The sequence below is a fragment of the Kogia breviceps genome, chromosome 2 (assembly GCF_026419965.1).
Source record: "Kogia breviceps isolate mKogBre1 chromosome 2, mKogBre1 haplotype 1, whole genome shotgun sequence".
Classification (NCBI taxonomy): domain Eukaryota; kingdom Metazoa; phylum Chordata; class Mammalia; order Artiodactyla; family Physeteridae; genus Kogia; species Kogia breviceps.
In genome coordinates, this window is record NC_081311.1 from 112,780,509 (window position 1) to 112,794,305 (window position 13,797).

Consider the following 13,797-nt stretch of genomic DNA (forward strand, 5'->3'; position numbering starts at 1 on the left):
CTGCTTTCTGGAGGCTAAATTCCTAACTGAATTGGCATGATCTTCAGTATTTGTTTCACAACTTCAACATTCTTTCTGAAGTAATTTTCCTTGTGCCCAGTAGTTGCACTTCTGTATGATAAAAATAAATGTTGGTACTAGTTTTATTTAGAATTTGAAAAATAGCAATTTTATCATGCTATTGCATAGAAAATGTATTCCTATCTAGTCAGTTTCTACAAAACACTATTTATTTAAAGTAGCCTTAGTGATAAAGTGGTTTTATCACTTTTTGGAAGTTTTTATTCATACAAAGAAATAAATAAACAGGAAGAAAGGGCCTTATGTTTTCTGGTATTTGAGCATGATTAACATTTTCTACTCACTTCAGGGACTTTAGCAAGAATAGCTGCTCAGGAGGATAAAAGTCATCCAATATATTAGAGGGTCAACTTTTTAAAGTATTAACATTATGCATAAGCACTTCAGTGAAGCTTGATCAAAGACCTTTGCAATGTTCACAGTGTTATAAATGGGAGGTTAAAAAGGAGGACCAAATACAGTCCATTGTCTTGTGATTTGGAGTTGAGAAGTAAAATGATAACAGAATTCAAGGTCGAAGCTTATGAGTACTTACAATAAAAAATAATCCCCTGAAATGAATTATGCAGTGCTGAAATATTAACCATGGAACCCCAGGGATCTAATGCTGCTCAGAATCACAGCAATGTTTAAAGAAGACACCATACTGCTGGGAGGTGGCCAGAGATGTTTAGTTTTCCATTGCCCCATGTATTCAGTCACTCATTCATCTACATGCTAGTCACTGTTCTAGACTCTGAGACTAAAAAGATGCTACATCATAGTGTGTCTCCTCAGTAAGTCTTCTCATCTATTAGATGCATCAAATAAGTAAGCATAAAATTGCAATATGGTTTGGCAACTACCATAATAAGAGAATATCCAAGAGATGTTTAACTCAACTGGGCTGTATCGAGAAGGAGATATTTGGTGTTCAAAAATGACTTCCTTATGGAGGTAATGGTAAACTACGGTGAGCTCCATAACTGGGAACAGACAATGCAATATCACAGAAGAAAGAGAAGGACATTTTTTAGAGATTTACATGTAGTTCAACATGACTAGGACAAAGAGGCTAAGTGGATACATGATAGACATTTAAAGCTAAAAACATAAATGTGAGACATAACATGAAGTAATTTCTGTGGAGTCAATAGATTTTAGAATTTATCTTGTTGGTTATGCAGTGATTGAAATGACAAGATTAAATTTCATTCTACAAATACCACTCTGGAAGCAATTAGGAAAGTGGGCTTTTTAGTTAAGGGAAGAATAGTGGCAGGAGTAACAGCAGGGCACCCACTGCACTCATCTCAGGTAGGAGCCTAATTTATGCAGTGAAGATTTAGATGAGGTAAGGATAAAAAATTAATTACTTAAGAGGTAAAAGAGATGAGATTTATTGATAGAATTGAATATGGACTTTACGTAAAGTAGAAGACACCAGGAAAAGGCCATGGTGTAGGTTTGGGTGATGTGATGAAAATAATGAAAGAAAAAAATACTGACTAGGAATTTTAATATTACAGTTAACAGTAGTAATGCCCCCTATACTCATAGAGGAGATGAGTTTCTTTGTGAGTTGGTGAAAAGAACAATCACACAGAACAGGGACCTATAGGATTAATTCCTAAATACTGTGATGAAATATCTGCGCTCTACTCATGCACTCTGTGACTATGCAAGGAGCTGATACACAGGGAGCATTCACTGTAATCATGAATAAACATTGTGAGTCATGAGGAATGAGGCAATTAATCTAATGAAGGGGGAAGCTGGGGTAAAGTGAGAGTAGCATCGACATATATACACTACCGAATGTAAAATAGTTAGCTAGTGGGAAGCAGCAGCATAGCACAGGGAGATCAGCTCGGTGCTTTGTGATGACCTAGATGTGAGGGATAGGGAGGGTGGGAGGGAGGCTCAAGAGGGAAGCGATATGGGGACATATGTATATGTGTAGCTGATTCACTTTGGTGTACAACAGGAACTATCACAGTATTTTGAAGCAATTATACTCAAATAAAGATCTATAAATAACTAATACATTGTTTGTGTTAAAAAGTAGGGAAAAAAAATCTACCCTTAGATGAAATGCTCCTCCCACTCCAAAATTTTTGGCTAATTGTATCAATTTAGTATTTAACATTTTATTTGTGGCACACTTTATAGAGAATAGATAGCAATAGGATTGAAAATAAGAAGTTCATAATGTTGAAGCCAGAGTCCATGTTTGGAAATTAAGAGAAAGTAGTATTAGATTTATGTATTAACTACAATTTATGTGTTATGTATTTTTATACAATTTGAAAATATTTTTAAAAGTCCATATTCTTTGAATTTTGTCCCCAAATTTTATGCTATAGATGCTCAAACCAATTTTGTTCATTTTTAACAAGGAATCTTTAAAACTTTATTTTTATATTCTTGATTGAAATAAAAAGGAAAATGGAGGGTTGCCAATTAACTCTCAATTAGTTTAGCTACTTTAACTGAAAAAATGTATTAACTGAAAAAAAAATCATTTTCTTTTAAAAATAATATAAGTCAAATCAAAAGACAAAAGATAAATGTCTGTCACATACCTCTCTTCATATAAAAATATTTCATATCTCTCAAAACCATTCAGGTAGTGATTCTTATCAAATGTATTTTCAAAAGTTTAATTTAATCTGCATCTCAAATTGTTTTCCTTCCATGTTTGTAGGACATTTCTTCATCCCTACCAGCAATATGAAACTATTCCTATTATAGCAAATGATAAACAGCTAAATAGAAGCTAAAGGGGAGAAAAATCAAACCTTTAATTTCTTTAATAGTCTGAGTGTCCCTGTGTGTTTCCTACTATGTACTGAGCCAGTGAAGTTAGGTAATAACATATTCCAAACCCACGTCTGTTTCCTTGGATCATCTTCAAGGCTCTGTTGCCAAGGAGCAATGGAGTGGATCATGACCTTCTGTATGAGTAATTCTGCCTTGAGGGGAGTTTAAATTGATTTTCCACATCTTTAAATTCAGAGATCCGAAGGGTCTTCTATAGTAACTTTCTAACAATGGTACGGTGGTGCTGACAGCACAAAATAGGAAAGAAGAGAATTTCTGGAGCAAGCAAAATGGTAATATTCAAAGATGGGGAAGGATGAGAAGAACAGTGCTTTAGAACTATGCAAGGGAGATAATCTAAGGTCTAATCTCTATACAAAAGGATGACTAAAAAAAAAAAAAAGCTAAATTCAATCTGCATCAATGATATTTTTAGATTTTCCCAAACTGCTTTGATAGTTCACACACTCAAAGACTCAGAAAGTTTTAACATAACTTGAAGGAGAACATACAGCAACTGACTGAATCTTCATCACTTCCATCTAGACAGTCATTATCGCCATCACATTTCCACCGAGCTTGGATACAGTGTCTGTTTTTGCAGCGAAATTCTCCAGCTTTACAAATGTGAGGTAATTCTTCTCCAGGATTAACTACGGTTAAAACAAATCCAAGGTATATAAACAATACTTGATACATTCAGTTCATTAAAATGTATATTTTGTTATAATAACAAAATACTGATCTCATTTCATTTTATAGAGAATATGAAAACACCTCAACATTGTAGTGGCAACAATCTCTGGAAATGAGAAAATTTTAGGTTTTTCTAACAATAATTATTCTACTAAGAATTCTAAAAATTCATTTTAAGCAACTGTCTCCAAAATAATAAATAATAACAACAATAATACAATACCATCTTATATTTATGTTGTTTGTAGTTTTACTTTTTAAAGAGCTTTTATTCATAATCTCAGCTGATCATCATGACAACCTATGGAGAAGGCACGGCAAAAAATTTTACTACCTCCACCTTACACATAAGTACACCAAAAACTAATCAAAGTGAAAAACAAGGGAATAGCACACAGCATTGATGGCTGTATTTACTTCGCTGGTCTGCAAGTGGAAAAAAAAAACAAACAAACTCAGGTGTGATTAAGTATTCAAGGAAGTATTAAGTTAATCAAAATGATTATATATTCAGAATCTATGTTCCATATATCCCATGTTCTCTGATCAAATGTTAGGAATTCCACTGACTGGGATTTATTTGCAAATTGGAAGTGTTGTTATTCTTCTGTTCTCTTTGAGTAGATTCAGTAGAGTCTGAAAAGTGAAGGGAATGTGGCAATGGTTAAAGTAAATGATTTGTATTTCTTGGACTGAAAAAGGTGTTGAATTATCAAAAGCTGGCTTATTACTAGAAGAAACAGAAGCCAAATTTTCCACCCCAGTTCTGATAGCCTTCAGCTTTATTTTGGGTAACTGCTTTGGACTGATGAACTGTCACAAACCTATATGCACTCCAATAATAAGGAATAATGAGAAAACATATGTGGCTTTTCCAGAACACTCTGTGTTTCACTCCCTTAACCCTTACATTTTCCCTGCTGCAAATAATGGAAGAGGGAATGTGATGCTGAACCATAACTGCAGAGAATCTGCTTCAAAGAATTATGCGTGGGGCTGGGCAAGGAAACGCGTCCCATATAATCCAGATTCTTATGTAAGGCCTTAAGGGTGAAAAATAAGCAGTGTGGTGAATGAAATATTCAGTTAGATCACAGCTAATCCTATGTGTCTTCTGTCTCCTCTCAGACAAGAGGACACTGTATACAGGAACTGAGAGTAATTTTTCCTCCGTGTTTAATCTTTTTCAACAACAAAATGTTGAAGCAGCAATTCCTCTAATGTTGTCTTTCCATAATGTCACTTGAAAGTAACAAATTTTGTAAATATACATATTATATATACATATTCCTGTATATACATATTCATATATATACATATTCAGAGAGAGAGAAAGAAATAGAACCAATCTCAAATAGGAAATTGCAATAAATAAAAACAAAAATGGGAGCTCATTGGGTCTCCTATTCAACCCCAGGGTGCCTTTTTATAGCAGCAACTGGGAATGAGTATGGGACTCAAGACAAAGTGGAGGTGTAGGGACTTCCCTGGTGGTGCAGTGGTTGGGAGTCCACCTGCCAATGCAGGGGACACAGGTTCGAGCCCTGGTCCAGGAAGATCCCACATGCTGCAGAGCAGCAAAGCCCATGTGCCACAACTGCTGAGCCCACGCTCTAGAGCCCGTGTGCCACAACTACTGAAGCCCGCATGCCTAGAGCCCGTGGTCCACAACAAGAGAAGCCACCACAATGAGAAGCCTGCGCACTGCAACAAAGAGTAGCCCCCGCTTGCCGCAACTAGAGAAAGCCTGCACACGGCAGTGAAGACCCAACGTAGTCAAAAAATAAATAAATAAAATAAAATGAATTAATTTTTTTAAAAAAGAACACACATTAAAAAAAAAAAGGTGGAGGCGTAATCTGGGATGTGTCTGACCATCTCTAGGATCAAGCTTTTCTCTCAAATCTCTATAACTGATCATTGATAACATGCAAATTTCCCTTATTTTGAGTTTTGTTTGTTCAATTAGACCTTAAGATCTTTGAGGGTGGTATAGTTTCTTCTTTCGACTCTATATAAGCCCAACTTAGAACTGGAACTAGTAATTTTATTAATTTCTACTGTATAATTATTAAGCCTAACAGTCAATAGTCTCTCAGTGTTTTTTTAAAAAAATTTCCATCAGACAAGAAACCTGATTTGAGATGTCACCAGCTTCCTTGCCACTTAAGTTCAGCTTTAAGATTTTCTGTAGTCTCTCTATAGTTTACTCCAAAGAAATAGTAAGTCAATTCTGTTGTTTCATAGCTTGAAGATCGAAAAACCCAAGAAACCATTGATTCTCTTCTGATAACAATCTTACCAATTTAAAAGGCTTAGTTTTCACGGGGTCATTTGACCAAATAACTCAACCCACAGTTGTAAGGAATGATCAAAAATATCCATATACAAGAGTGAAATTATAGTTTCTTCTGAATAATTACATCTATATTTAAGAAGATTCGTTTGTCTACGGAAAGACAAACTACCCTGGAAAACTGATATTTCTAAACTAAATATTCTTTAACGTAATCAATTTAGAGAGAAGGTCTGTAAGTCTACTTAGGTTTCAAATGTTTTTCAAGTGATATGTCAATCATTACAGAATAAATGCAAATAGGAAGAATTTCCAAACTTGCTTTAAACATTGTTTCAAAAGTATGTGGGTGGTCAGTTATTTTTAAATGTTTGCTCATGTAAATGTGAAAATTTTCAAAAACAGATGACAGTGATGTCCAAGCTTTCATTTACATTTTTCATCATAGGTTATGAATAATTGCTTGAGAACCAGTAGAGCTTACCTCCTGAGATAACATTTTTATATCTACTGCATCTGATAATGATTTATATCAATGTCATTCAAACATATCAATATCACTTGTAACAGCAGTTAGGCATTGCTTATACCTGTAATAACAGATGTATTAAAACATATACAAATATTTTTGACGTTTCAAAGTTTGTCTACAATTATTCTAACCCCTGTAATTTGTTGGAGAGGCATTTCTCCATGGTGTTTCTACATGTCTTGTGTCAGCTTTTATTCTGGACTGTTTTTCAAGGATGTTTATGCAGCTAACAGCCTTGGAAGACTGAAGTAGAGCTTCCTTTCAGAGCAGAGAGCAAATTTGTTCCTTGACTAGGATAGTAAAGATAATGTCTCTCTTCAGGGCAAAGGTTGGTCCTCACATGATGTGGAGGTGGGGTAGGGCAAGAAGAACCAAGGTGCACATGAAACTTCAGCAACCTGCTTTGCCACGGGTAATAAAATCCTTTGGGTCTGATCAAAGGATTGCATGTCTTCTGTCTAAATCTATGAAACACTGGTGGGCTAACATGCTAGATTGCAACTAGGGGGAAATTTCAGACTTTTCATAATAGTACAGAATTTTTTTAAGATACTGGATTCTGATTTTCAAAGTCTCCCAGGGCATTCGGCATCATTAAAGTAAGCCAGCCCTAACCCAAGTCTCCCAGATGGAATCAGTCATTATATCACAGAGAAACCATGATATCAACTCTGCCTAGGTTTGCTCAGGATACATAATGATAAAAGACAGGTTATTTTTGAGCCAGCAATGTCCATTATCACAATAAAATTTAATGTGATAGGTGATAATCTGGAAAAGATGGCAGTTTAGACATCCCAAAGCATGGTCTTTTTCTCAGCGTTGACCTAACTGTGGAACTGTGTAGCAACATCATCTATCATAAGACCCTAGCTGATGGCCAGGCAATCTACCAACTTCTGCAAGAATCAACAAGATGATGAAGCAAGTATATCTGGCATCATTAAAAGAGGGAATAGCATTCATAAGAAAATAAGATTAGTATTCTGTACACCTTGTACAAACTTCTATAAAGGAGTTATTTTATAATTAACTTTCACACATCTAGTTGTTTTTATGAGGTCTTTGAATGTAGGAAGGGTAATGCCACAAACAGAACAGAACAGTGCCTAGAACAGAACTAGCTGTAGAGGAGACGTTCAAAATTATTTGTTGCCCAACTTACTGGAATTAACACAGACTGATAATTCTACATTACAGCCATTATTGTAATGAGATGTTCTACCTCTGGAGACTGAATAAATACTTCAGGAAAACACTATTACTTCAACTGTCTCAGCAGCTAATGCTCTTCTCCTTTCACCCAAGTACACGAATGAAGTTAGCTTAATTTAAGGGAAAAAGACTGATATGTAGCTAGAAAGAAAGAAAGAGTGATAAATTTCCCCCAACCAAGAAAGCAAACATACAGGAAAAGCTCCATGTATGTCACTTGCTTCCAGGGCTTAACGTGACAGAACCCATATTGCACTTGCGTATGTAGGCACAGCCAGAAAGTGCTTTCCATATATTAACAAATGTTATTCTTACAAGCTTTGCTTCAGAGTTGTACTTTGCACTGTAAATTTGAAAACTGAATTCAAAACCTGTAATTCTACAGCCAGGGTCACTTCTAGTAAAAATATTACAACATTATTGCACCAGGAAGAAAACTGACAGAGTAATAAACAATCCTTTAATTTAACCAGGATCGGAAATAAAATGACATGAATCATGGCATGCCTGGCAAGGAACTGCCATTTCTCACACATCCTATGATACCTGCTGTTAGAGCAGTGGAATTAGAAGGTCTCTGCATGACTTGTCAATACACTGCAAAGGGAAATATGCACTCTAGAATTAATTATTGTCTTTGGTAAAAACTGCTAGAGTGACTGCTAGAGCTAATGTCGAGATTCAATGAGGTAAATGAATAAACCTTATGAATAAACCATTTTTACTTTATTTTAGTTTTGAATCATCTATTTGGATCTCAGCTCAGCGACTGGATTTAATAACATGTCCCTGGCCTTGTTTTAATAAGCTGTGGTGCCCATGAACAAGTGTCTATATTTCTAATTTTGCTTTTCTTCTTCTCAACCTCAGTGTGGTAATCTATTCTAAGCTGATTCTTGTCTCCTCTCTCAATTGATAATTTGCTTTTGACTATATCATAACAGCATTAGTCCCAGGACAAAAATAAAATAAAGTTTCCCTCTTGTCCTTATATGTTTCATATTATGATATGTTTATTTGCTTAACAAACTGTATCTTGCATTTTGGGAGTACAGAATTTCTTAACTATCCCTTGATATGAGCAGGGAAAGAGAAAAACCTAAAAGAAAACTTGAAGTTGTAGTTTGCTGGATGACTCTCTATATAAGATTGCCTATACTGGAAGGCAGCGTGAAAAATGCTGTTATGGTTTTGGAATTTTCTCCTTTAGATCATAGCAGGATGACGTTTCATTAGATAGAGTGGTCTTCTGAGCAGCTAACCTAAGTGGTACATAATCTTCCTATGCACAGAAGGCCATAAATATTCATCTGGATGCGGCTTCTAAACTTTTTACTGCCTTAAACTTTTTATTACACATTAGAATGCATATATCCTAGAACATAAGGCTTGTCACAGCTGAACAGATAAATGGCTCAGCCATGGTGGAGCACTGTTTTTGACGAGTAGTGTATCTGGTGTTCCAGAAAGTGAAGGAGGTCACAGAGTACCACTGACATATAACTGTGCAATGCTACCCTTGGATGACCAATATTTCGGGCAATGTTTAAGTTGCTTTCTTGGGACTAAGGAATATTGGAAAGCTCTGTTCTCTTTCTTTTTCTGTCCAGGCCACTATAGAGGAATTTAAAGAATTACTATATTACTGACTCATTACTCTAGACAAAATTATGCTGCTATTTAAAAAATAACAGTGACTAGCATTTTTAAATTTTTTTAGGAGCTTAACTTCCTTTCTCAGGATTACTCTTGTCCTCATTTATTAATTTTCTATGCTGTGATTTTTCCCTACAAAGGCATCAAGATAAATTTTTTAAAAACCTCACTTGATAATTGATCAAGTGGCTTTCCATATGCTTCTCCGGGGCAATAAGTTTCCAGTTACTATACTACACCAGGCCTCATTTCTAATTGTGAGAAGACTTGACCATGACACACGGAATTCACAAGGACAAAGAGTCCAGCCTACTCTCATTCTTGATGCCTTCCAGGCATGGCATTAGAATTCATCCTCAGTCAATCATGTAACATGCCAATATTTTTCTGCTGGGTGAATGCCTCTTCTGGCATTGCCTTCTGCTACAAATTCATTGAGAAACAACTGTTGGTGTTTATTTCTGGCCTGACCATCTGCCAATGGGTTTTTGTTCATTTGATGCCAATTCACTGAGGATGACTGAAGCCGATGGATGATCGTATCGCAGTGGTTGCAACATGTATTTTTGTTTCGCTTACATATTTAGATTTTATCCAGATTAAAGAGTTAATCCAGTTGAGACCAGTTCACAAAACTATAATCTGGCCTGAACTAAGTCAGAAGCCCAGAGAAATCAGAATTAATGAGAGGTTAGTGACACACTGATATCTGTTTTGCACTATACTCTGCAACCACAAACTCTATTTGTAGTCCTTTTGCACTTCTAACTTCCTCATCTGCAAACTAAGGCTGAAATTTCCTTATAAAAACATTTACTAATGAATAGAAACTGGAATAATTTATATGAACACACTTTGACTACTTTTATAGTATTTCTCTTGATTTTTCCCATTATATTTGAAAGGAACCTAGACAAAATTGCATGCCATATTAAAAATCTAGAAAAAATTTTGACAACTAAATGCAATAACAAATTCTCAAATAAAAACTCACCTGTTTTTGTTGATTTAACATTGTTTAGTGTAACAGCTATAGGTAAAACAATCTTCTTTTTTAATCCTCTTTTTTTGCATTGGGATTAACTCATCAATGATTTATAGGTATTAAAAAGACACCAATAGTCTCAGAAAACTTTCCTTTAATTTTCACCAGATATATAATCACATGTGAACTATCATAACAAATCTCCTAACATCAGCTACATGAACAATACTGTGTACGGTATTTCTTTACAAGCCAAAAGTCACCTAATTTTTATTTACACAGAGATATCCAGTGATAAATCTTTTGTATAATCAATCTCAATATGCGCATATATATGCCAACTCATAAGGAATCTGTAACTTTTTAATGGGGAATAAGAATGAAGGCAATAGGAAATATAATTTGGAGGCAAACAATACAAGTAATTATGACTCACACAACTAAAATTAAAGAACTAATTAGAAAATTTAAAGAGTAAAAACCATCTAGATATTAGTACCTGATGTATAAGCTCTCCCTCCAAATTCCCATGATGAAAACAAAGATAAAGAATGAAAACTCACAAGATCCTTGAGAATTCAGCCTCTTGATCATTCTATTGACACTATCTTAAGTGAATTTTGATGTTTTTGCAAGACCAAGAAGACTAGATTTAAATATTCAATCAGAAGCCTCTCTAAGTTATACCACTAGAAACTGAATAAGCTTGTCTATTTTTAGGTAGGAAAAAAGGCCCTTTGCTCCTCCAGTACTGACTGTAAGGTCTGTGCCTACCATAAAAAGGAGATACTGCAGTGCTACTTTCCATCCTTGAGAGGAATTCTGGTGGTACAGCAAAGGCAAGATGACACCTGGTGGAGGTCCACAAAGGTTACTATCTGTGTGTGTATGTGCGTCTGCATGTGTGCATTTCATCTGTTCAAATGTCAAAATCATTCAGCTGGAATAGCAAAGGATCTCATTTTGTACCAGAAAAATGATCTTAGAAGAATCTGTGGGAGAAATTAAACTATGAAATGTAAACATAAATCATACCATTTATCCTGATAACTAAGATAAGATTTAATCTACCAGGTGACTGGACAGACTTTATGCTATTCAAAGCAATGCTTAATCCCTGTCTATTCCCAAACTATGGATCTTGGTAGATCTCCTCTCTTCTGATGCAAACAACAACCAAATGGAAATTACTAAATAATGCCACAGACCAAAGGAAGGGATACCATCTGATGAATCAAAGCAAGTACACCTCAGAGAATTATTTTCTACAGGAAAATAAGAAAATATATAGGCAATTTTTTTTTTTTTTTTTTTCACGGTACATGGGCCTCTCACTGTTGTGGCCTCTCCCGTTGCGGAGCACAGGCTCCAGACACGCAGGCTCAGTAGTTGTGGCTCACGGGCCCAGTTGTTCTGTGGCATGTGGGGTCTTCCCACACCAGGGCTCGAACCCATGTCCCCTGCATCAGCAGGCGGACTCTCAACCACTGCGCCACCAGGGAAGCCCAGGCAATTTTTAAAATATTACTAATAATGGGAAAAAAACTTGCCCATGGGTAAAATTCATATTTCTGCTCTGATGTATATTATCTCAAAATCTAATTAAAGAATATTTCTCGAATATTGAAGACTAATTTGTTTGGTCAACAATTAATATCCAGAAAAACTGCTATTCACATATAAAGGCAAAGGAGACATATTTGGAATACAGAACTCTATAATATACATTCTTTGTAGTCATCTTGAAGAAGTTATTTCAAATTATACTCCATCCATCCTATACATCAGTGAAAATTAATAAATAAACAATGAAGAACTAAAAGTTTGAGTACTAACCAATACAACTAGTGAAGCACTGATCCAGTTCTAAAAGAAAATATTGTAAAGTTCATCAAAAATCTATAAATGTTAAAACATCTGTAAAGAGACTTATTGTTTGATAATTCAAAATAATATTCCTTGTCAGAAATCCTAAATTATAATAAGGACTGAAATTAAGGAAGATGAAGAGAATAGAATGAAGGAAGCCAAAGTCCTCATCTCAAATCGTTGAAACTCAAAATAATAGAAATAGAACTTAATTGGTGATATTATTCCAAAGGCTTAAAGAAGATGAGAAGAAGATATAACAAACTAACCATGGGCAATATGGTAAAATATAGAAGGAATCACAAACAGTACAGTAACACACAAATAATATATAATAATGTATCAGAAATAATACCATACATCAAGTAGGAAAAGGTGACAAATGGCTTAAAAAGCAGTCATTAAAAATCATATTTACAAAAAACATTTAGTTACATGGTAAAATGCTTATGCTCATATTAAGTAAAATAAGGGACAAAATAATTTATATTAGTATGATCCAAAATTTGTAAAGTACAACATAATTAAGAGTTCAATTACCAAAATGAAATAATTTAGGATCTAAATTCCAAATGTTCTACATACTAATTACATGAACTTCTAAAAGTTATTAACCTCTCAGTCTAAATTTTACATCATAAAATGAGATAGTAATAGTATCTTCCTTATATGATTATTGTAAGGACTAATGAGAATCATGAACATTTTTTTTAAATGTGACATCTGGTATAAGAATTCAATAAATGTTAACTATGATTATTATTAGTAGAAAAAATAATAACTTCTATGATATATAATTATAGGGATCCCCATGAAAATGTCCTAGAAGCTTATTGTTGAATAATGGCATTATAAATAGATTTTTTCATTAATGTTTTTATATTTCTCAAATGTTACTATTTATTAAATCAGCTTTAGAAATCCACATTTAAAAATTTTTTTATCCACATCTTTTCTTCTCTAAAGGAAATAAGACATCACAGATAAGTTGAAGTCTTCTTTGTTATACTTATTTCTTCTTCTGCCTCCCAGAGACATCATTATAACTAATGGAAAAATACATGAAATATTTATTCAACAATTTGTGATGGTAATTTTATGTGTCAACTTGACTAGGCGACAGAGTGCCCAGATTTGTGTCAAACATTACTCTGTTGTGTCTGTGAGAGTGTTTTTGATGAGATTAACATTTGAATCAGTAGACCAAATTAAAGCAGATTGCCCTCCCTAATGTGAGAGGCCCTCATCCAATCAGCTGAAGGCCTGAATAGAAAAAAAGGCCTACTTTCCTGCAAGTAACAGGAATTCTTCCTGCCTGATTGCTTGAACTGTGATGTTTTTGTTTTCCTAACTTTGGACTCAAAGTGAAACACTGGCTCTTCCTGGGTATCAGGCCTACCAGCATTCAGGCTGGAACTACACCAATGGCACTCCTGAGATTCCAGCTTGCTGACTGCAGATCTTGGGACTGTCAGCCTCCATAATGGCAAGAGCCAAAAAAAAAAAATCTTCTCCGTCTCTATATGTGTACATCTTATTGATTCTCTTTCTCTGGAGAATCATGAGTAATACACAATTCAAGATTAAGTCATTCCGGAAATATTTATATTGCACTCAATATATGCATGGCATCGTTGCCGTCATTGTGCTTAAGGGACATGATGT

The 13,797-nt window shown here is 34.8% G+C and overlaps 1 protein-coding gene across 7 annotated transcripts in view; it reads right to left on the reverse strand.

The window, feature by feature from the left end:
* Positions 1–13,797, reverse strand: part of LRP1B (LDL receptor related protein 1B) — a 1,895,525-nt gene that overhangs the window by 776,887 nt on the left and 1,104,841 nt on the right. For all 7 annotated transcript variants that reach the window (XM_067025946.1, XM_067025948.1, XM_067025945.1 and 4 more), the window contains one exon: positions 3,396–3,536. In XM_067025946.1, the coding sequence (XP_066882047.1) occupies positions 3,396–3,536 (141 nt within the window). The remainder of the gene's footprint in view (positions 1–3,395; positions 3,537–13,797) is intronic.